Source organism: Convolutriloba macropyga, chromosome 13, assembly GCF_964194025.1.
Source record: "Convolutriloba macropyga chromosome 13, txConMacr16.3, whole genome shotgun sequence".
NCBI lineage: Eukaryota > Metazoa > Xenacoelomorpha > Acoela > Convolutidae > Convolutriloba > Convolutriloba macropyga.
Window position 1 is genome coordinate 2,518,846 of NC_134480.1, and position 20,512 is coordinate 2,539,357.

A 20,512-nucleotide genomic window follows, 5' to 3' on the forward strand; every position below is an offset into this window, starting at 1 on the left:
GCTTGAGCATGCGGATGTTTTAAGCTAATAATATCGGATTTTCAATCAATATTTCGGATTTTATGAACATATTCATAAATTTTCAAAAAGTCTCCAAAATTGAGGGCCCAGCGTCACTCAATCTTTAAAATGCTTCGATTGAGCTCAAAATTGGTGAATCGCTTTATCGGCTCAAAAAACCCTGCAGCGCAAAATTTTGGGCGGTTTCATTCGTTTTTTTACGAGTTATAACGTTTTTGCTGCAGTGAACCTGGGTTTTTTGGAAAGGCCCAGATAGGGGATAGGTTATTGGCTATGAGGTTATGAAAAACTTGTTCAAAATGATTGATATTGCTATGGTTGGACTGCTCATGAGTAGGGCTAACTGAATTAACAAATTGGGCATATTCGGGTATTAAGATGCATTTTTGATCACTTTGTCTTGAAATTACACTCGATTTTTTGTGATTTTCGTTACTTTGGCAGTCTTTTCTCAGCTTGTATTGGCACTAGGGGGCTGGGAGTGCATATTCTGGGAGATATAGATGTGGGAGTGCTGATGGTATGGTTAATTTTTGTCAGAAGTTAATATTTTTGACTCTAGTGGGAAATAACTGGATTTTTCCTGACAAAATTGTGGCGTTTTGAGAGCTTATTTGGGTTTAAGTCTTCAGGGTTGATACTGTGACGAGCTGGGACTGGTATTTATGGCACTGCGAGGCTAGTGGGGGGTTGCACTAGGACTGTAGGGGGTATAGGTGGCTTCAATCGGGTCATGTGGGAAATTAAATGACAAAATATTTGAAGCGGAGGATTGAAGCAGAAGCGCAATTTCCGTTTTTTCGTCATTTTTCAACATATACTTGGAAATATTGGGTTTTTATGGTTGTTTGAGTTTGTACCATGTAGGTGGCAGTTGGGAGTAGCTACTGGGGGCATTTGGGACAGTTTTTGGCATATTTATGCGGTATAATTTACACTACATTTTAATCAATTTTAACGCACTTTGGTAGGGTTCGGTATTTTTGCCATAACTCAACTTTTATTGATTTTTGACGGGATTTTTGGGTACTGGGATGTCAAGCGTGAGCAGTAGGATGGTCTAGGGCTATAAAATGGGTCAATTGGAGGTTTTTTGTAGGACTTATCATTGAATTCGAGCGGATTCGAAAAGTGTCAAAAATTGACGGCTCCAGCGTCACTCAATTTGTAAAGTTCTCCAAATCGCTTCAAAATTTGCAGGTCGGTTCCTCGGCTTGAAAAATGCTGCAACCCAAAAGTTTGGGGTGATCAGGGCATTTTTCACAATTTTATGACTATTTTTCTGAAGTGAACCTAGGTTTTTCGGAAGGGTCATTTTTAGGCTAAGTTTTTGGTATTTAGAACGGGTCGAATGGGGTCAATAATAGCTGGAATCGCGTCTACTGGATAAGGGCTTTTCAGAACAATAGGTTAATCCAGGTTCAGACAAATAGCTCTGGAGATATAACAAAATAACTAGGATTTGAGGTCAAAATTTTTCGAATTTTTGGCGATTTTTGGACTTTAGGGCTAAGTTGCTCAGGCTTGTTGGGCTTTTTGGGCAAATGAAGGGTACTGCAAGACTCTACTGGGTCTGTAAATGCTAATGGATATAGATGTTTATGGGTAGAGGGTCGAAGACTTGGCATATAAGCTCAAAAATGATGTTAAAATCTAATTTATCATAGCCACTGGCGAGATTTGGAAGACTTAAGTGTGAGATTCCTGCATCTATTACTATTTCTCTCAGTTCATAGAGACTTGCTAATACGGATTCGTATGTGGGTTTGTGGTAGTATCTAGATTTGGTAACTAAACTGAAGATATAACGTTCGGAATTGGGGTCGAAGTAGATTAAAACTGAGCCAATATCAGGTGGATATTTGAGTTTAATTGCACTTGGGGCTGCTGGGTACCAGCTTTTGACTTGTCGGGCTAATCCCTTTGCCATTGCAAGGTCTGCTGATATACAGTGTGCAAAAGAGTATGGTGAATATAAGATATCTGTTGGAGAACTTAGATATGTTGCATTTATTTCTTGACTAAAATGGTTTAAATTTTGATTAGATGAGCCTGGTGAAGATTTTTTTGATTGAGATCTAGTTACTGGTTTGTTTGCTGAACTGCTGGGCTTTTTCCCTGAATGTTTTGCTATATTTGCTCTAACTTGATCTAGTTTTGTCTCTCTACTTGGTGTATTTGACTGTTGTGCTGCTTGTGCTGATGCTTTTATTGCTTCACGTTTTTCTTCTTGTTCCAGTCTGGCACGTGCGTTTTTTGGTCTAGGACTGCCTGATTTTCTGACTTGGTGGTTTAGGTAAGGGTTTTTCTATCTTCATCGTGTAACCATATTTGTCTAGTTATTTTAAATCCTTGGACATTTTTCTTCTGTTGGTATTTTGGTGATTTGAAAGCACTTTTTTCTGGTTGTCGTTTAGGGTGATAAGGTCGGGCTCTTAATTTTCTATCAGTTAACGCAAATTGTTCTTCACGTGTTTCTGGAGGCGAGTCACTATCGAATAGTTCTATTGACGGGCGAGGCTGTTGAGCTGGTAGGAACATTTCATCATCTGATGAAGATGATACGAGAGGAACACGAACTTCTGGTTCTTGATGTCTAATTTCGTCAGCAATTAACGGATTAACTGGTATTCGGGCAATTTGTTCTGCGTCCAGGTTTAGGTCAGCTAAATTTTCGTCTGAACTGCTATTTTCATTAAATAAGTTTGGAATTGCTTCATCTGAGCTTGAGGAATCAATTACTGGAAGATTAACTGGGGCAGTTCGTGGTCTAACTGCTGGTGCTACTACCCTTGGTGGGGCCGGTGGTGCTGCTGGAGGTGCTGCTACTGCTGGTCCTGCTAATGGTCCACCTAGAGGAACATTTATGGTCACTCTGACTGGATCTTGTTTCACTTTCTTGGATTGTTATATCTCTGTTTCTTGCTCATTGATTAATTCTGGGATATGTTTATCAAATAGGTCAGGTTCCATGTGTTGTCTTCTCAACGGATCAGGTTGAAAGTTTACAGGATTGATGACTTCGAGATCTTCAGGAGTTTCACTTGGTTTAATTGGCTTCAGTCTGATGCGATGAACACATTGGGTGTAGTTCGTATTTACTTTTCGCATGATGTAATTAGAATCAGTAAGGGCTTTTTCCACTTTATATAGCGGGAGCCATTTCTGTACTTGGGAAGCTATTACTGTTGATTGTTCTAGTAGCTTAGGATTCAAAAGTAAACAGAATGATTTCTCCAGAATCGGTTTTGCTGATGCTTTTTGATCATAATACTTTTTGTACTTCAAGTATGCAGTTGTTAGTTTTTCTTTGTTTTCTCCAAACTTTTGCATCATGGCATCTTGCAGTTCATTTACAAAATCGGTATTTACTGCTACTGCATCCATTACTTTTCTGGAGAACCGTATGTCAAGGGGTTTTATGGGTTCTCTGCCATGGAATAAAGTTGAAGGACAACAATTTGTCGCTGAATGATATGAAGTATTATGAATAAAGGTTGCAAGAGGAACATATTTATGCCAGTCTTTCCATTGTTCTTCTGTATTAAGTTTCAGAATTCGTTTCAGTGGTCCGTGAGATCATTCTACTGCTCCAATAGTCTGAGGGTGCTTTAGTGAGGCATGTTTTAACTTTACTTCTAGTAAACTTGCTAATTCTGACATTAATTCAGCAGTAAAGTTAGTTCCTAAGTCACTAAGTATTGTTTGAGGAATGTAGCTGTGTTGGAAGAACACCTTTACTAGTTCTCGGGCTACTGTGTCGGCATATCCATTTGTTAATGGAACTGCGAATAGGTACTTTGTGAAGACATCTATTGCACTCAAAACATACTTATACTGCGATGACTTTAGGGGGCCTACTAAATCAATTTGGAGCATATCTCCTGGATAAGATTGTAGTGAACTGACTGGTTGCAGTTTCGGCGTGATGTGACTTTTTGGTACTCTGTTCAATTGAAGACAAGTGAGGCGGTTTTTGATGAAGCTAATGAAATGTTCGGTGAAGCCTGGATAATAAAATCGCTTTCTAAATTCCTGAATTGTTGCTTTGATGCCTAAATGACCTGCTGTTTGTGAATTATGGAGCCTATATATAGTCTCTTTCCACAAATGCTTAGGTACACAGAATTGTTTTTGAAGTACTTTTCCAGTATCATCATAAAAATTCCGGTATAAGACATTCCCTTCAAGAATTAATCTGTTTAAGTGCTTGTGATACTTTTTTAAACTTGTTGTTGCATACTTTAAGTCTGGTTGTTGATTATTTTGTTGAATCCAATTTATTACTGTTCTAATGTCTGCATCTTTTTGCTGCTCTTCTGCTAAATTCAGGCTAATTAAGTTATCTTTAAGGTCTGGGAACTCATCTAATGGATTTGGATACTCAATTGAATTTATTTCTGCTTTTCTTTTTAGTTTAAATAGCCCTTGTATTTCTGTTACTGGTAAGTTACTTTGGCGTTTCTTGTATTTTTCGTAAAGTCCAATCTTTTTGAGAGCGTTCAATGCATCTCCATTTAGTTCGTCGTCGTTAATTTCAGTGTCTAGAAGTACGTTTAGTTCAACATCTGGATTTTGTGCCTCTGTATCAATTTCTATTTCTCTGACTGGAATTCTATCTGTTAATTTCGAAGACATGGTTGCTGTTTTATCATTCTCCATTCGGGAGAGGAAATCTGCTGCGTAATTAGCGCGTCCTGGTATGTGAGCAATTACTATGTTAAATGCAAGTATTCTGTCTAAACAGTTCCAAAGTGATGGCGGTATTACTTTTGACTGAAAGAATTGTGTGAGGCTTTTTATGAGGTTATGAAAAACTTGTTCAAAATGATTGATATTGCTATGGTTGGACTGCTCATGAGTAGGGCTAACTGAATTAACAAATTGGGCATATTCGGGTATTAAGATGCATTTTTGATCACTTTGTCTTGAAATTACACTCGATTTTTTGTGATTTTCGTTACTTTGGCAGTCTTTTCTCAGCTTGTATTGGCACTAGGGGGCTGGGAGTGCATATTCTGGGAGATATAGATGTGGGAGTGCTGATGGTATGGTTAATGTTTGTCAGAAGTTAATTTTTTTGACTCTAGTGGGAAATAACTGGATTTTTCCTGACAAAATTGTGGCGTTTTGAGAGCTTATTTGGGTTTAAGTCTTCAGGGTTGATACTGGGACGAGCTGGGACTGGTATTTATGGCACTGCGAAGCTAGTGGGGGGGGGTTGCACTAGGACTGTAGGGGGTATAGGTGGCTTCAATCGGGTCATGTGGGAAATTAAATGACAAAATATTTGAAGCGGAGGATTGAAGCAGAAGCGCAATTTTCGTTTTTTCGTCATTTTTCAACATATACTTGGAAATATTGGGTTTTTATGGTTGTTTGAGTTTGTACCATGTAGGTGGCAGTTGGGAGTAGCTACTGGGGGCATTTGGGACAGTTTTTGGCATATTTATGCGGTATAATTTACACTACATTTTAATCAATTTTAACGCACTTTGGTAGGGTTCGGTATTTTTGCCATAACTCAACTTTTATTAATTTTTGACGGGATTTTTGGGTACTGGGATGTCAAGCGTGAGCAGTAAGATGGTCTAGCGCTATAAAATGGGTCAATTGGAGGTTTTTTGTAGGACTTATCATTGAATTCGAGCGGATTCGAAAAGCGTCAAAAATTGACGGCTCCAGCGTCACTCAATTTGTAAAGTTCTCCAAATCGCTTCAAAATTTGCAGGTCGGTTCCTCGGCTTGAAAAATGCTGCAACCCAAAAGTTTGGGGTGATCAGGGCATTTTTCACAATTTTATTACTATTTTTCTGAAGTGAACCTAGGTTTTTCGGAAGGGTCATTTTTAGGCTAAGTTTTTGGTATTTAGAACGGGTCGAATGGGGTCAATAATAGCTGGAATCGCGTCTACTGGATAAGGGCTTTTCAGAACAATAGGTTAATCCAGGTTCAGACAAATAGCTCTGGAGATATAACAAAATAACTAGGATTTGAGGTCAAAATTTTTCGAATTTTTGGCGATTTTTGGACTTTAGGGCTAAGTTGCTCAGGCTTGTTGGGCTTTTTGGGCAAATGAAGGGTACTGCAAGACTCTACTGGGTCTGTAAATGCTAATGGATATAGATGTTTATGGGTAGAGGGTCGAAGACTTGGCATATAAGCTCAAAAATGATGTTAAAATCTAATTTATCATAGCCACTGGCGAGATTTGGAAGACTTAAGTGTGAGATTCCTGCATCTATTACTATTTCTCTCAGTTCATAGAGACTTGCTAATACGGATTCGTATGTGGGTTTGTGGTAGTATCTAGATTTGGTAACTAAACTGAAGATATAACGTTCGGAATTGGGGTCGAAGTAGATTAAAACTGAGCCAATATCAGGTGGATATTTGAGTTTAATTGCACTTGGGGCTGCTGGGTACCAGCTTTTGACTTGTCGGGCTAATCCCTTTGCCATTGCAAGGTCTGCTGATATACAGTGTGCAAAAGAGTATGGTGAATATAAGATATCTGTTGGAGAACTTAGATATGTTGCATTTATTTCTTGACTAAAATGGTTTAAATTTTGATTAGATGAGCCTGGTGAAGATTTTTTTGATTGAGATCTAGTTACTGGTTTGTTTGCTGAACTGCTGGGCTTTTTCCCTGAATATTTTGCTATATTTGCTCTAACTTGATCTAGTTTTGTCTCTCTACTTGGTGTATTTGACTGTTGTGCTGCTTGTGCTGATGCTTTTATTGCTTCACGTTTTTCTTCTTGTTCCAGTCTGGCACGTGCGTTTTTTGGTCTAGGACTGCCTGATTTTCTGACTTGGTGGTTTAGGTAAGGGTTTTTCTATCTTCATCGTGTAACCATATTTGTCTAGTTATTTTAAATCCTTGGACATTTTTCTTCTGTTGGTATTTTGGTGATTTGAAAGCACTTTTTTCTGGTTGTCGTTTAGGGTGATAAGGTCGGGCTCTTAATTTTCTATCAGTTAACGCAAATTGTTCTTCACGTGTTTCTGGAGGCGAGTCACTATCGAATAGTTCTATTGACGGGCGAGGCTGTTGAGCTGGTAGGAACATTTCATCATCTGATGAAGATGATACGAGAGGAACACGAACTTCTGGTTCTTGATGTCTAATTTCGTCAGCAATTAACGGATTAACTGGTATTCGGGCAATTTGTTCTGCGTCCAGGTTTAGGTCAGCTAAATTTTCGTCTGAACTGCTATTTTCATTAAATAAGTTTGGAATTGCTTCATCTGAGCTTGAGGAATCAATTACTGGAAGATTAACTGGGGCAGTTCGTGGTCTAACTGCTGGTGCTACTACCCTTGGTGGGGCCGGTGGTGCTGCTGGAGGTGCTGCTACTGCTGGTCCTGCTAATGGTCCACCTAGAGGAACATTTATGGTCACTCTGACTGGATCTTGTTTCACTTTCTTGGATTGTTGTATCTCTGTTTCTTGCTCATTGATTAATTCTGGGATATGTTTATCAAATAGGTCAGGTTCCATGTGTTGTCTTCTCAACGGATCAGGTTGAAAGTTTACAGGATTGATGACTTCGAGATCTTCAGGAGTTTCACTTGGTTTAATTGGCTTCAGTCTGATGCGATGAACACATTGGGTGTAGTTCGTATTTACTTTTCGAATGATGTAATTAGAATCAGTAAGGGCTTTTTCCACTTTATATAGCGGGAGCCATTTCTGTACTTGGGAAGCTATTACTGTTGATTGTTCTAGTAGCTTAGGATTCAAAAGTAAACAGAATGATTTCTCCAGAATCGGTTTTGCTGATGCTTTTTGATCATAATACTTTTTGTACTTCAAGTATGCAGTTGTTAGTTTTTCTTTGTTTTCTCCAAACTTTTGCATCATGGCATCTTGCAGTTCATTTACAAAATCGGTATTTACTGCTACTGCATCCATTACTTTTCTGGAGAACCGTATGTCAAGGGGTTTTATGGGTTCTCTGCCATGGAATAAAGTTGAAGGACAACAATTTGTCGCTGAATGATATGAAGTATTATGAATAAAGGTTGCAAGAGGAACATATTTATGCCAGTCTTTCCATTGTTCTTCTGTATTAAGTTTCAGAATTCGTTTCAGTGGTCCGTGAGATCATTCTACTGCTCCAATAGTCTGAGGGTGCTTTAGTGAGGCATGTTTTAACTTTACTTCTAGTAAACTTGCTAATTCTGACATTAATTCAGCAGTAAAGTTAGTTCCTAAGTCACTAAGTATTGTTTGAGGAATGTAGCTGTGTTGGAAGAACACCTTTACTAGTTCTCGGGCTACTGTGTCGGCATATCCATTTGTTAATGGAACTGCGAATAGGTACTTTGTGAAGACATCTATTGCACTCAAAACATACTTATACTGCGATGACTTTAGGGGGCCTACTAAATCAATTTGGAGCATATCTCCTGGATAAGATTGTAGTGAACTGACTGGTTGCAGTTTCGGCGTGATGTGACTTTTTGGTACTCTGTTCAATTGAAGACAAGTGAGGCAGTTTTTGATGAAGCTATTGAAATGTTCGGTGAAGCCTGGATAATAAAATCGCTTTCTAAATTCCTGAATTGTTGCTTTGATGCCTAAATGACCTGCTGTTTGTGAATTATGGAGCCTATATATAGTCTCTTTCCACAAATGCTTAGGTACACAGAATTGTTTATGAAGTACTTTTCCAGTATCATCATAAAAATTCCGGTATAAGACATTCCCTTCAAGAATTAATCTGTTTAAGTGCTTGTGATACTTTTTTAAACTTGTTGTTGCATACTTTAAGTCTGGTTGTTGATTATTTTGTTGAATCCAATTTATTACTGTTCTAATGTCTGCATCTTTTTGCTGCTCTTCTGCTAAATTCAGGCTAATTAAGTTATCTGTAAGGTCTGGGAACTCATCTAATGGATTTGGATACTCAATTGAATTTATTTCTGCTTTTCTTTTTAGTTTAAATAGCCCTTGTATTTCTGTTACTGGTAAGTTACTTTGGCGTTTCTTGTATTCTTCGTAAAGTCCAATCTTTTTGAGAGCGTTCAATGCATCTCCATTTAGTTCGTCGTCGTTAATTTCAGTGTCTAGAAGTACGTTTAGTTCAACATCTGGATTTTGTGCCTCTGTATCAATTTCTATTTCTCTGACTGGAATTCTATCTGTTAATTTCGAAGACATGGTTGCTGTTTTATCATTCTCCATTCGGGAGAGGAAATCTGCTGCGTAATTAGCGCGTCCTGGTATGTGAGCAATTACTATGTTAAATGCAAGTATTCTGTCTAAACAGTTCCAAAGTGATGGCGGTATTACTTTTGACTGAAAGAATTGTGTGAGGCTTTTTTTGTCAGTGAGTATAATTACTTGTTTGCTTGATCCCCAAATGTAGTGTGAAAAGTAGTCCAGCGCGTAGTACAAAGCTAGGAACTCTTTGTAATAAATTGAGAACTTTAATTGTGTGGCATTAAACAAATGCGATCCAAACGAAACGGGAGCGTATGTTTTCTTTTCTTTCTTTCCTGTTTCATTTACGTAGTCTTCCGCCATTAGTACAAAACCTGCACCGTGGTAACTAGCGTCACAAAGAATTACATACTGTAGCCCTGGTTTTGGCAATCGCAAAGTTACATTCGTTGCTTCCATTAGATCCTTCTTTATTACTTCTAATGCTTTTACATGTTCTTCTGTAGTTTCTATTACTGCGTCCTTCTTCAGGAGCTTGTAAAAGGACATTAGTTTTTCACCTAGATTAGGGATGTAATTTCGGAAGAATTGCGTAAAGCCAATTAATCGTTTTACTTGTTTTGTTGTTTTCGGCATTTTGAATTTATCAAGAAATTTAGTTATTTTCGACTTTTCTGGTGATATTCCTTCTGCACTGATGTTATTTCCAAAGAATTTCATTGTATCTGTTGCTATTTCACACTTTTCAGGAGACAATTTCAGTCCCGATTGACGTATACATGTAAAGATTTGTCGTAAAGAAGGTATCAATTGTTCAAAATTTGTTACTGCGTTTCCAATATCATCCATAAACTGGGTACAATTTCCTGAAGCTAGGCATGGGTCCAAGTAATGTCTAATAGAGGAACTAAATCCTGTTACTGACTTATTCAATCCTTGTGCAAGACATTTATATGCATAAGTTCTCGAAGCAAAGTTAAATGCTAGCAATTGCACTGATACATCGTCTGCCATTTGCACGCAATGATATGCTTGAGAACAGTCAAGTTTTGTGAACAATTTTTTTCCAGCAAAGTAATATATTGCGTCGCTCATGTTCGAAATCGGGAAATTCGTATTCACGTAGTCATTTTTCAGCAAGTGGTTTACTTTTCTCGGTTGTGCGAAAAGTGGTTGTGCGAAAAGTGGACTACTATATCTTGATTGAGACAAAGTTGTTATTAGTCCGTAATAATGCATTAATGCTAGTTCTGCTTGTAGCTCATTTCCCAAATGAACAGGTGTTGGAGGACCTTGTTCATAAATTGGTATACTTCTTTCTGGAGTTAACTTTATTTTTAAGTCTGTGTTATATCCAACATCAAATCTGTGTTTCGCAAACATATCACTGAATTCAACTAGTAGTTCACCTACTACTGCTTTTTGCTCATAATTGAGGGCTGATTTTTCCCTCGGAAACTTGCTCAAAATGGTTATTTTATCCTGATTATTACCCTTTGGATTTAATTTCTCCATTTCTTGCAGTTTTAGCAGTTGCTCATAGATATCTCTCTGCAAGGGCGACAAATTTGTCGGATCTGGGCACGTTTCAGGCGTTGGGAACCATAGTTTTTCATAATCTGGCGCTGTTTTCGCTGGTTGAGATTTTCTTTTCGGGGTGTCTGTAACTTGAATTAATTGATTTATTTCTGTTAAGTAATTTTCGCTCATTTTTGCAACATTTATTAATTGAGGATCTACTTCTAACAACTTTTCAGCTTGGTCTGATGTTAAGAATGAGAATTTGGCTATTTCTTCGCCTTTATTTATGGTAATTGGGTGGTCAGTAATGTTCAGGACATAGATGTAGAGAATGTTATTTTCAGCAACTTTACTTAGAGATGATGTTAATATTACTTCACTATCTTTTTCAAAGATTTCGTTTGGAATTATTACTCCACAAAGGTCAGTTAATGATTCTAGTTTATCATAAAGCTTACATTCTAATACTGCTTGTTGATTCGGCTGTAAAACTTGCTTTTTCTGTGTATAAACTCCAAATTTTTTTGCGTTTTACCACTCTTCTAGGTTGCTTTTCTGGCTTTATTTCATTTATTTGAAGTGTTTGATCAGGGAATTTAATATAACTTTGTCCTGGGCAGATGCTAACTTCATGTTTAACAAAGAATGGGTTGCCTAATATTACAGGAGTTGTGACAATTAAAACAAGGAAATCTTCTGTAAATGTTTGTGTGCCCAATTTGAATGTAACTTTAATTGCTTTGTCAATTTTAACTATATTTCCCGTTTGCCATTTTAACTTTATCTAGATCAGGCTTTTCTATTTCTGTTATTGAATTGATATTTGTATTAATTAGCTCCTTGTAAAACTCACGACTTATCACGTTGGCAAATGCTCCTGCATCGATTAGTGCGCGTCTTTCTAATTCTCCATTAAATTTAACTTTAACATAGGAGAATGTTCTGCCTAAAAGTGGGACAATGCTGAATAATTGCCGAACATGTGGTGTTGGCTTTAGTGTGGATTGAGGTACTTGTGTTGGGAGTTGCACAGTTTTATTCACTTTACATTTATTATTATTACTTTTGCGTTTTCTACGCTTTTTGTTACTTTTGTTATAAACTGCATCTATTACTTTATCTAAACTAGGACTAGACGTGCTTTCGTTATAATGGTTAACTGAGTTTTTATAATTTTTATTTTGTTTTTTAAAGTTGGGTGGCTTTATTAGTTTTTTTGTTGATTAAATGGGAAATTACTACCTCTCATATTTCTGCTTTGGAGTGCACCAGCACGACTAAATTCTTTTGCTTTTTGCATACCATATCGGTCTTGTGCTGGACTATCGTAAACTATACCCTGTCTAAGAAGGTTTTGAGGGGTATTTTTTGTTGGGAACCGGTAAACTGGTCTATTAACATAAGCTGGATGAACAAATGGGGAACTGTCTGAAGGTTCGGTCCAATAATTACGAGTTTGTGGCTGTTCGTTATAATGAATCGGTCTAGGGGCATTAAATTGTGGTCTAAACTCTCAGTAATTTTTAGCACGAGGGGCATACTGTTGCTGGGGCCGATAGTTTTGCTGAAACTGACGATAATTGGGCTGATATTGACGGTAATTTGGTCGATAATTCTGATATTGGGGCCGGAAATTTTGTCTATAACTTTGTCTGTAGACTTGTTGAGGGTAATGTGCTGTGAATATGTTTACTGGGCCTTGTTCTGATGGCTCATTTTTAGGTGCTGATCTCTGCTCAAGTTTCTGCTCAAGTTCTTTCTGATTTTTTGAAATAGTAGTTATTGCTTTTAACATTTTATCAGTATTTGTTTCAGTTATTTCATTAAAACCGTCGTCGAAGTACTCTTCTCTGTTGCACATCTCCCTAATTGCAATTTGTTGGCTAGCTAAGGTGCATAACTGATCTATTGTATCTGTTTCTGGCCTTTCTAAGAGCTTAGGCTTAAGCCAGTTTCGATTTTCTGACATCTGAAGGGCAGAATCTCTTGCTGCTGTCTCTCTTTCGAATCTACGAGCTTCTGGGTCGCCTACTCCTGCTGGCGCTACTATTATTTCAGGTGCTGGATATGCTTTATTGGCTTCAGTTCTTAACTTTACTAAGAAATTTTTAACAGTGTCTGTTTTTGGATTAAACTTTTGATTCTCTAACTTTATAATTCTGATCTCTCTCAAGTCATCCAGCGTGAATCTATTTCTTAGAGCTGTTATACTGTCTTCGAAGACTAGTCTAGTAGCCTCTGGTAGGGTTAAGAAGTATCGTAAAGCGTCTCCTTTTAAATGTAATTGCAGAAAATTCGCTTGTTGCGCGTTTGCGATTGCTGAAATTGTCCGTTTCTGATCCAGAAAAAGGCGTGATATTGATCTGCGCGTGTGCCATTTTGCTTTTTACCCGTTTAGATTATATACTTTTCGTTCTATCAGTCTTACTTTCGTTCTAAAGTATTAAATAGCACACTTAACTTAACTTAATGGAGAGATTAAGGGGTTTTAAGAGATGAAAACAGTTAAGTGAGTAGCACAAGAATATCAGAAAAGAAACTACTGAAACTATTCGTTCAGAAAATAATAAAAATGGGCTTCTTATAAACCTATTCCTAAAGCTCCGGTCGAATCGTCAGACTTATATCGTTGAAGCCGTATGGGCCGCCGAAGTCTCACCTCTAAAGAGTGCCTCTTAGTTTAGGAAAATTCGTGGGGACCACGACCGCACAGGCCTTGTGGAAACTGCACTCAAATAGGCAACAGCATAATGACCGAAGTCACTGTTTGATTCATTAACCTCCGGAGGTGGGCGGGGAAATAAAATATAATTGTTTTTTATTTTTGTTTAAACTTTTGTTTTGCCCTCTTTTTTAGTTGATAATTAAGTTATGGTTTCAGTAATTTATTATTCTGATGTTATCTGAGAATCAGTGATGATGTTATCAAGGTTAATTTCTTTATCAGATTGACGTTTGTGACGGATAAGTCCAAATTTACGAGATTTCTGATTTAAACTTTTTGCTGTCCAATAAATTGCAACACGTTTGTCATCTTTATCTAGCACATAAATAACGATAGACTTATAAAATGAAGGAGAAAAAGCGGTTACTATCTAAGCTTGCGTTTTACTGTTGTTTTGGGTATAATTAATGTGGTTTCCTTCAATATGTTCAACAAAATTGGGGGAAGAGCGACAAGTATTAATAGCGGGGAGAATTTGTTCTTTATAAATTGACATAAATAAAGCACCAAAATTAATTTTACAAATTCATTTACAATATCCTCGTTTGCAAATACCCTGTGTTGTTTTTGTCCGTTGTGGCGGCTGTGGTTGAGTTTGTTCCAGTTATTGTCCACTCAAACACTTTTGAATTGTTGTTACACTTAGTCCACAAAGACACAAACACAGTTTCCACTCATTCTTTCCTTTTTTTACTGCTTTCTGCATTATCGTCTTGCTCGGAAAGGAAGTTCTGGATGCTGGTCTGGATGATTGGAGGCTCTTAAGGTAATGAAGAAAAAGCAAAAGAAGAAAATGTCGAAAAAAAGAAAGAAAATATCGAATTTATCAAAGAATTAATCAGAGTTTCGGTTCGTTAAACTGGAAAACAGTTAATAACTCCTGTCACCATGTTACGCACTGAATTTTACTAGTGTTCCTCGTGGTGTTATTGAGGTTTATATTAGAAGTAGTTAACTTGAATAATTGGCATTTTACAAGGACTTATTTTGGTGTTTCACAGTGCGATTTTTAGCGGATATAATTTGAATAAATTTAGCTAGTAATAGCCTTTTATTGAGCGGTTCAGATGCGTGATATATCCACTAGTTTGCCTTGCATTTTAGTGTTAAGTTAGTTGCTATTTCTTCTGTAACTAAGTTTATCAAACTTGGAGGTTTTCAAGAGAATTTCCAGTTCAATCTTTAATTATTTTTAGCAAGAATTGTTTAATAATTTTAACAAGAAGTTTCTCAAGTTTTATCACGTTTTTATAAGATGATAGGCAACTGATTGTCAGGCTGGTTCTCCGGTGTTCTGCTGATAGTGGGTTCCGCAGGACTGTGCCTTCAGTTGTATTGGTCCTTCGCAAATATTTACTGATTTACAAGTTGGGCAATTTCCGGCTTTTGTACGTCTCTTGGTGTTTGTTCAGTACATATAGAATTCCGTATTAGCACCTACTTTATCAGAATAATTACTTCACCAAGTACATAATCTCTCATGAAGTTATTTACTGATTATGTGAATTTATCATAAAGAAACTCAAAAAGTAAATATTGAGGCTTTTAGGCACTTGAAGTGTTTGCTAGTAAAACTGTCAATCTGCGGTTGTTTTTCATAAACATAAACAAATTAGGGGTTACAGGCCTAGATGGAAATACTGGCTATAAATGGCCTTGAAACTAACTGAATATGAACTAATTTATAGCACTTATTTATGGATATTTAAGGGAAAATCATCACGTAACTATAAGGAACGAAATAGGGGCGTGACACAATACTTTCCGACTAATTTCTGCGAAGGAGAACCACCCAGTGCGTTGTAGTGTGCGATACCTTTTTTTCCAAAAATCATCGTATAACATTTGCTGTTGTCAACAGTTAATGCGTTTTCCGAAAACCATTCGTTTGCCCTTTCGATGTCATCTGAAAGTTGTTTCTGATTCGAGTTTAGCGGACCAGAGGTGTAAATAGTGGTGTCATCTGCAAATAGCACAGTCTCACTCTCACGTATAACTTCTGTTAAGTCATTTATATACAGAAGAAAAAGCAAAGGCCCTAAGACTGAGCCCTGTGGGACGCCACATGTCAAGTTCAATTCTGACTATCTGTTTTTACCATTTTGTACTATTTGGATTCTGTTCGTCAATTAGTCTTTGAGTAGGTTGTGAAAAATGCCACGAAATCCCAATCTGTCAAGTTTTATGAGCAATACCTCGTGATTCAGAGTATCGAAAGCTTTTTTCAAATCAACGAAACATGCTTGAGTGTTTTGATTTTTATCACAATTATTTCTAAGGTATTCCGTAAATTTGATGAGAGCGTGTTTGCAGCGTATATATTCTAACAGTTTTCATTGTTATTTGTTCCTCCAACTTTGCCTTGAATCGATTATTAATATGGTCTTTCAATTTATAAGCTGCTGTTACTAGTTACTGCTAGGGACAATAAAACTATAAAAAATTTTAGAGTTATGTTTGCTTTTTCTCAATTTTGTTGATAATCCACAATGATAATGATGAGTAGTATTTAAAAAATGTCTGTTTTATTTCTATTGCGCTTTTACCCTTTTGTCGAAGACACAAATTTTTTTTTGAAGTTAATAACTTCAGTATTACAACTTAAAGAGACTCCTGTAAATTTCTAGATTCGTCATTTTTTTAGTTCGCGATTTCATCGGCTGTTTTTTAACATAGTTTTTGTTTGTTAGGTATATTTGTGTGGCTGCTCAGTTTGAAACTCAATGGCATCTCGCCAGTCAAGGCCTCCCTCCGGAATCGGACAACGACCCCCGCCAGGAACTCGTTCCAGACCTCCTTCGGCTCAAAATGCCCAAGCCCAAAGCAGATCCCGTCATCATAACTCAAATCAGAACAACCCGCATCGGTCCGCGTCCAGATTTCGAAGAAACGAAAACCAAAACAAAAATAACCGAAATGGATCCAAAAACGCAAACAATTCCAGAAGGTTTAACTCAGCTCCGGAGTGCGTTACAGTTTCAATTTGCGCTGTCTTTGAGAACCACTTTTTTGGGAAGCCAATTACTAGCCTCCCACAAGGATACGCCCAAAATAAAGATGTCTTTATAAGGAAAACTTTACTGGTGCCGTTCCAAAATTATATCAAAGATTCGGATTTGGTTGAAGTCAGGCTTGGCTATCAAAACAAACAAAAACCAGAAGCTACCAAAGCTGAAATGATAGAATTGCAGAATTCAAGAACCGATCAAGAATTGTTATCATTTTTCAGTTCAGTCTCCGATAACTTGACTTTTGATTCGGGTTCGAAATCAAGCGCGAATGATGTCGAAAAAGTTGTTTCGTATTTGAAAGCCACACCAATATGGATGTTTTACTACAGTAACAACTTGCAAAGCACAGAAAGCGCTAGTTTATTTCTGTTAAAACTTCAGTTGGCGAATAAAGTTGCTGGATTTTCAAAAATGTCGAAATTTCACGTGCGAGCATTTTACTTAACAATAATTGATTCAGGCTTTCTAGAACCAAATTTTCTTCCGGAAAATTTGGCGTCATCAACTGTTTGGACAGAGTTGAAACAGTTCTTTGAAAACGTGACTGAGTTACAATCGGAAAAGTCGATTAATTTGATTCCCGTTTTGGAAAAAGTGGCGTTTAATCTTTCTGATGTTCATTGGATCAAGTGTTTCAAGAACTACTTCAGAGGGTCCGCAATCGACAGATCCGATTTTCGGCTTCTCGAATGGGATCAACTTCCGAATGTCCCAGTTTCTGAGGAAATTTTCGGGAAAATAGATAACGATGATAGACGTTTACAATCAGTTTTAGTCAATGAATCTTACAACTCAGTTTCTCATTATTTAGACACTTATTTCAGACTCTTGAGAGAAAATTGCTTCGCGGCTTTGAAAACTGGAATTCGGAACCTACTTGATAACAAGTTGGACTTCCGAGACATGAACGTATACAAGAATATTCATTTCAAAGGTGTGGTTCTAAGCGAGGCTGGAGTGGTTTTGGTGATGTCACTTGACACTTCGACCTTGAGACGAGGTCAAAAGGTCAAATCGGGCGACCTTCAATACGGAAATTTGGTTTGTCTGTCCGCCTCGGGATCTTTTGAAGATGCCGTTTGGGCGACTGTTTTTATGCGGGAGAAAGACCCGCAACCCAGTAATAATGCTAGCAATGCCCAACCCAGAAATTTCGGGTTTGCTCTGGAATTGTCTACAGCCACGAACGATGTAGCGATTGAGCATTTATTGCGAGAGTTAGATTGTGCTAGCGGTCATTTGAACTTAGTCGAGAGCCCTACTTATTTCAAAGCTCACGAACCAGTTTTGTCGAATTTGCAGAATATGGAGGTTGATAATTTGGCCTTCAAAGAACAGTTAGTGTCACTAAGACGTCCAAACGCTCCTAAATACCTTGAAAATGGGAAAAATACTGCCAACGGAGATATTCTTTTCCCTGGTTTGGGAAGTAATTGTAACTTAGCGTCGCTGCTATTAATTCTTAAATCCAAAAATTGTGAGGGTTTGGATGACAGTCAACGGAAAGCGCTGATAAATATATTCGAAAATGAAGTTTCCATTATTCAAGGACCTCCCGGATGTGGGAAAACATACCTGGGCACTAAATTCGTGGAAGTACTGATGAGCTTGAACCCCCAACTTAGCGGACCAGTTTTGTTACTGACATACAAAAACCACGCTTTAGATGAGTTTTTAAAACGAGTGCTGAAGTTTTTAGACTCAAGTCAGATTTGCAGAATCGGAGGCCGGAGCGACGCCCCGGAACTGGAAACGGCCAATTTGAAAAATATGCGAAAGCAGGCATATGATTCGGGAAAAGTTCCGTCAGCTATGAAACAGGAAAAATATGACCTCAACATGCGACTCGACGAGGCTAAGCGGGAATTTTGCGACGTTTTGAGGTTTCACAGCCAGAAAATTAAAATGATGCCGTTGGATTTCGCCGCGAAATATTTGACTCATGATCAAATTTGGAACTTAATGATAACGAAGCCTATTCAGTATTCTAAAGATATGAAACTTCAAACTCTGAATTGCAGCAAAGGTGGAAATATCTCACCCAACCAAATTTCAGATGCAATTAAGAACGCAATACTTGATTGTGGCTATCTTGGTGTAGAACAGGATAACTTGAACAGCATTCTTTCTCTAGGGTCTGGAGTTTCTCCGGTTCTTGACGACGTTTTGGAAATTCTGGAAAAAGCCATAAAACTTTGGCTTCCGAGTGAGAAATTTATTAAAGAAGTTCAAGAAGAGTTTGTCCTGAACCCTGACCAAAATCTGGCTGGTAACCAGATAGCACCAGCTTCAAATGCTGACGATGTTGACGATGATCAAGATGACCTTGACCTTGAAATGGATCGGTTCAAAGTCTTGGCCGATTCTAAATCTTTTGGTTATAAAGACTTCCAAGAGCTTTCCAAAGCAGCTGTCAGGCTTGATTCCTCCCAAAATAATTCCCAATATCCTGCAGCATTGTGTTTGCAGAGTTTCGCAGCCGACCTCTGTGAAAAATCGCCCAAAAACCTTCTTAGCACGCGCGAGAAACTGGCCGAAATGCCTTTAAGGGTTCGGCTAATTGCAATTCAGTCCGCGATACTCGCATCACTCGAAAAAGAGGATGAAGAAACTGTAGAAGGTGAAGGTACGAGGATGAAAGTTTCAGAGGCTCTGCAAAAGTTTAAAGAATGTTGCGAGGCCAAATCAGAAGTTGATTCGAGAATTAATGCTCAAATAATCGAACACTCTAAGATCATAGGAATGACGATTACGGGAGCATCGATAAACAGGCATTTGATTGACATGGTTAAACCAGGTATGTAATATTTTTATATTTCTAGAACTAACCCATTCATCATATTTTTGACTATAAATATTTCATAGTTATAAGCTGAGCGTGGAGCGTAGGATATTAGGCAAAAACTCGATCAGGCGAAAGGAATTTTTGTAGCCATTAGGCGAAAATTCCGAACTAAGGTTTTGTGGAAATTAGGCAAATACCAATTGAAACACTTAAAGGGAGTACTGCAATATCCGCTGGGTAATGTAATGTAATAGAAAAAAAGTTGAGGAAAAGCTTTAAAAATTATCAAAATCTGAACATAGTTTTTGAGTTCTGATCGTTTTCAAGATGTGGTTTATTACATTTTTCGTATGTTTTTTGCAACAAGTAGTTTTAAATTAATTACAAAGCCGTTCATAAGTATTTGAAAGATTTTTTCCTTTTTTACTTTTCTTAAAATCCAAAATTATTGGCTGCGATGGCACGGAGTACAGTAAAAGAGATGCAAAAGATTGAAAACAATGATAGATTTTGCATGTATTTTTAACCTCTTTTGAATGTAAAGACGATTGTCAGGGACACTTGACAACTTTGCAGCATCGAGTGGATTCTCAAGTACCTCTCTCTTTTAAGTGTTTTAATTGCTGTTTGCCTATTTTCCATAAAACATTAGTAAAGGATTTTCGACTAATGGCTACAAAAATTTCGTTTTAAATATCCCATTTCCCAGAATAAAATAATATCCCATTCTCCGCTGAGCGTAACTGCGTTGCGGTATTCTTGGTTTTCCTTACTATTAAAAGAATTTGAATAATAATGGTGCGCTGCGCTGCCTTTTTTACACACTTTTTGACAATTTTCACATGTTGACATCTTTTGCAGTCTAATTGGAGTGGTGATTTGCGTCACGACGAAACTGGAAGTGGAGCGAAAATGGAAGTGGTTTTATGATGTGCAATGTTTTGCTCAAATTTTTAAGAACAGTATTCGAAGCATAATTCGCATTCTTGGTAGTTGTTGTGTTCTGTACCCGTCAATTTAGTTTCCTTGTACTGTTTTTCGAGTTTTCATCGTTTATTGCAGTTGGTTTTTCAAGTTCATTTCTAGTAGTTTCATGGTTTATTTTTTCGAGCCGATGAAAATAAATTGAATTGTGTTGTCCTGCTGTGTTTCTGTTTGTTTCGACGTCTGACTCTTTTTTTGTTTTACATTTTTTTTGCATGCAGTAAACCGCATAAATGCCATTTTGATGATATTTTCGCGGCTTTTTTCACTGCTCGTTTGCGGCTTTTATTTGC

The 20,512-nt window shown here is 37.5% G+C and overlaps 1 protein-coding gene across 2 annotated transcripts in view; it reads left to right on the forward strand.

The window, feature by feature from the left end:
• LOC142352196 (uncharacterized) overlaps nucleotides 1-20,141 on the forward strand; it is a 67,162-nt gene extending 47,021 nt beyond the window's left edge. The window contains exons 2-3 of one of the 2 annotated variants that reach the window (XM_075404612.1): nucleotides 16,130-19,247; nucleotides 20,097-20,141. In XM_075404612.1, the coding sequence (XP_075260727.1) occupies nucleotides 16,163-19,247; nucleotides 20,097-20,101 (3,090 nt within the window). In that variant the 5' untranslated portion in view covers nucleotides 16,130-16,162 and the 3' untranslated portion in view covers nucleotides 20,102-20,141. Of the gene's footprint in view, nucleotides 1-16,129; nucleotides 19,329-20,096 lie in introns of those variants that run through there. The other variant, XM_075404611.1, reaches the window with a different exon arrangement.
• The last annotated feature ends 371 nt before the right edge of the window (nucleotides 20,142-20,512 follow it).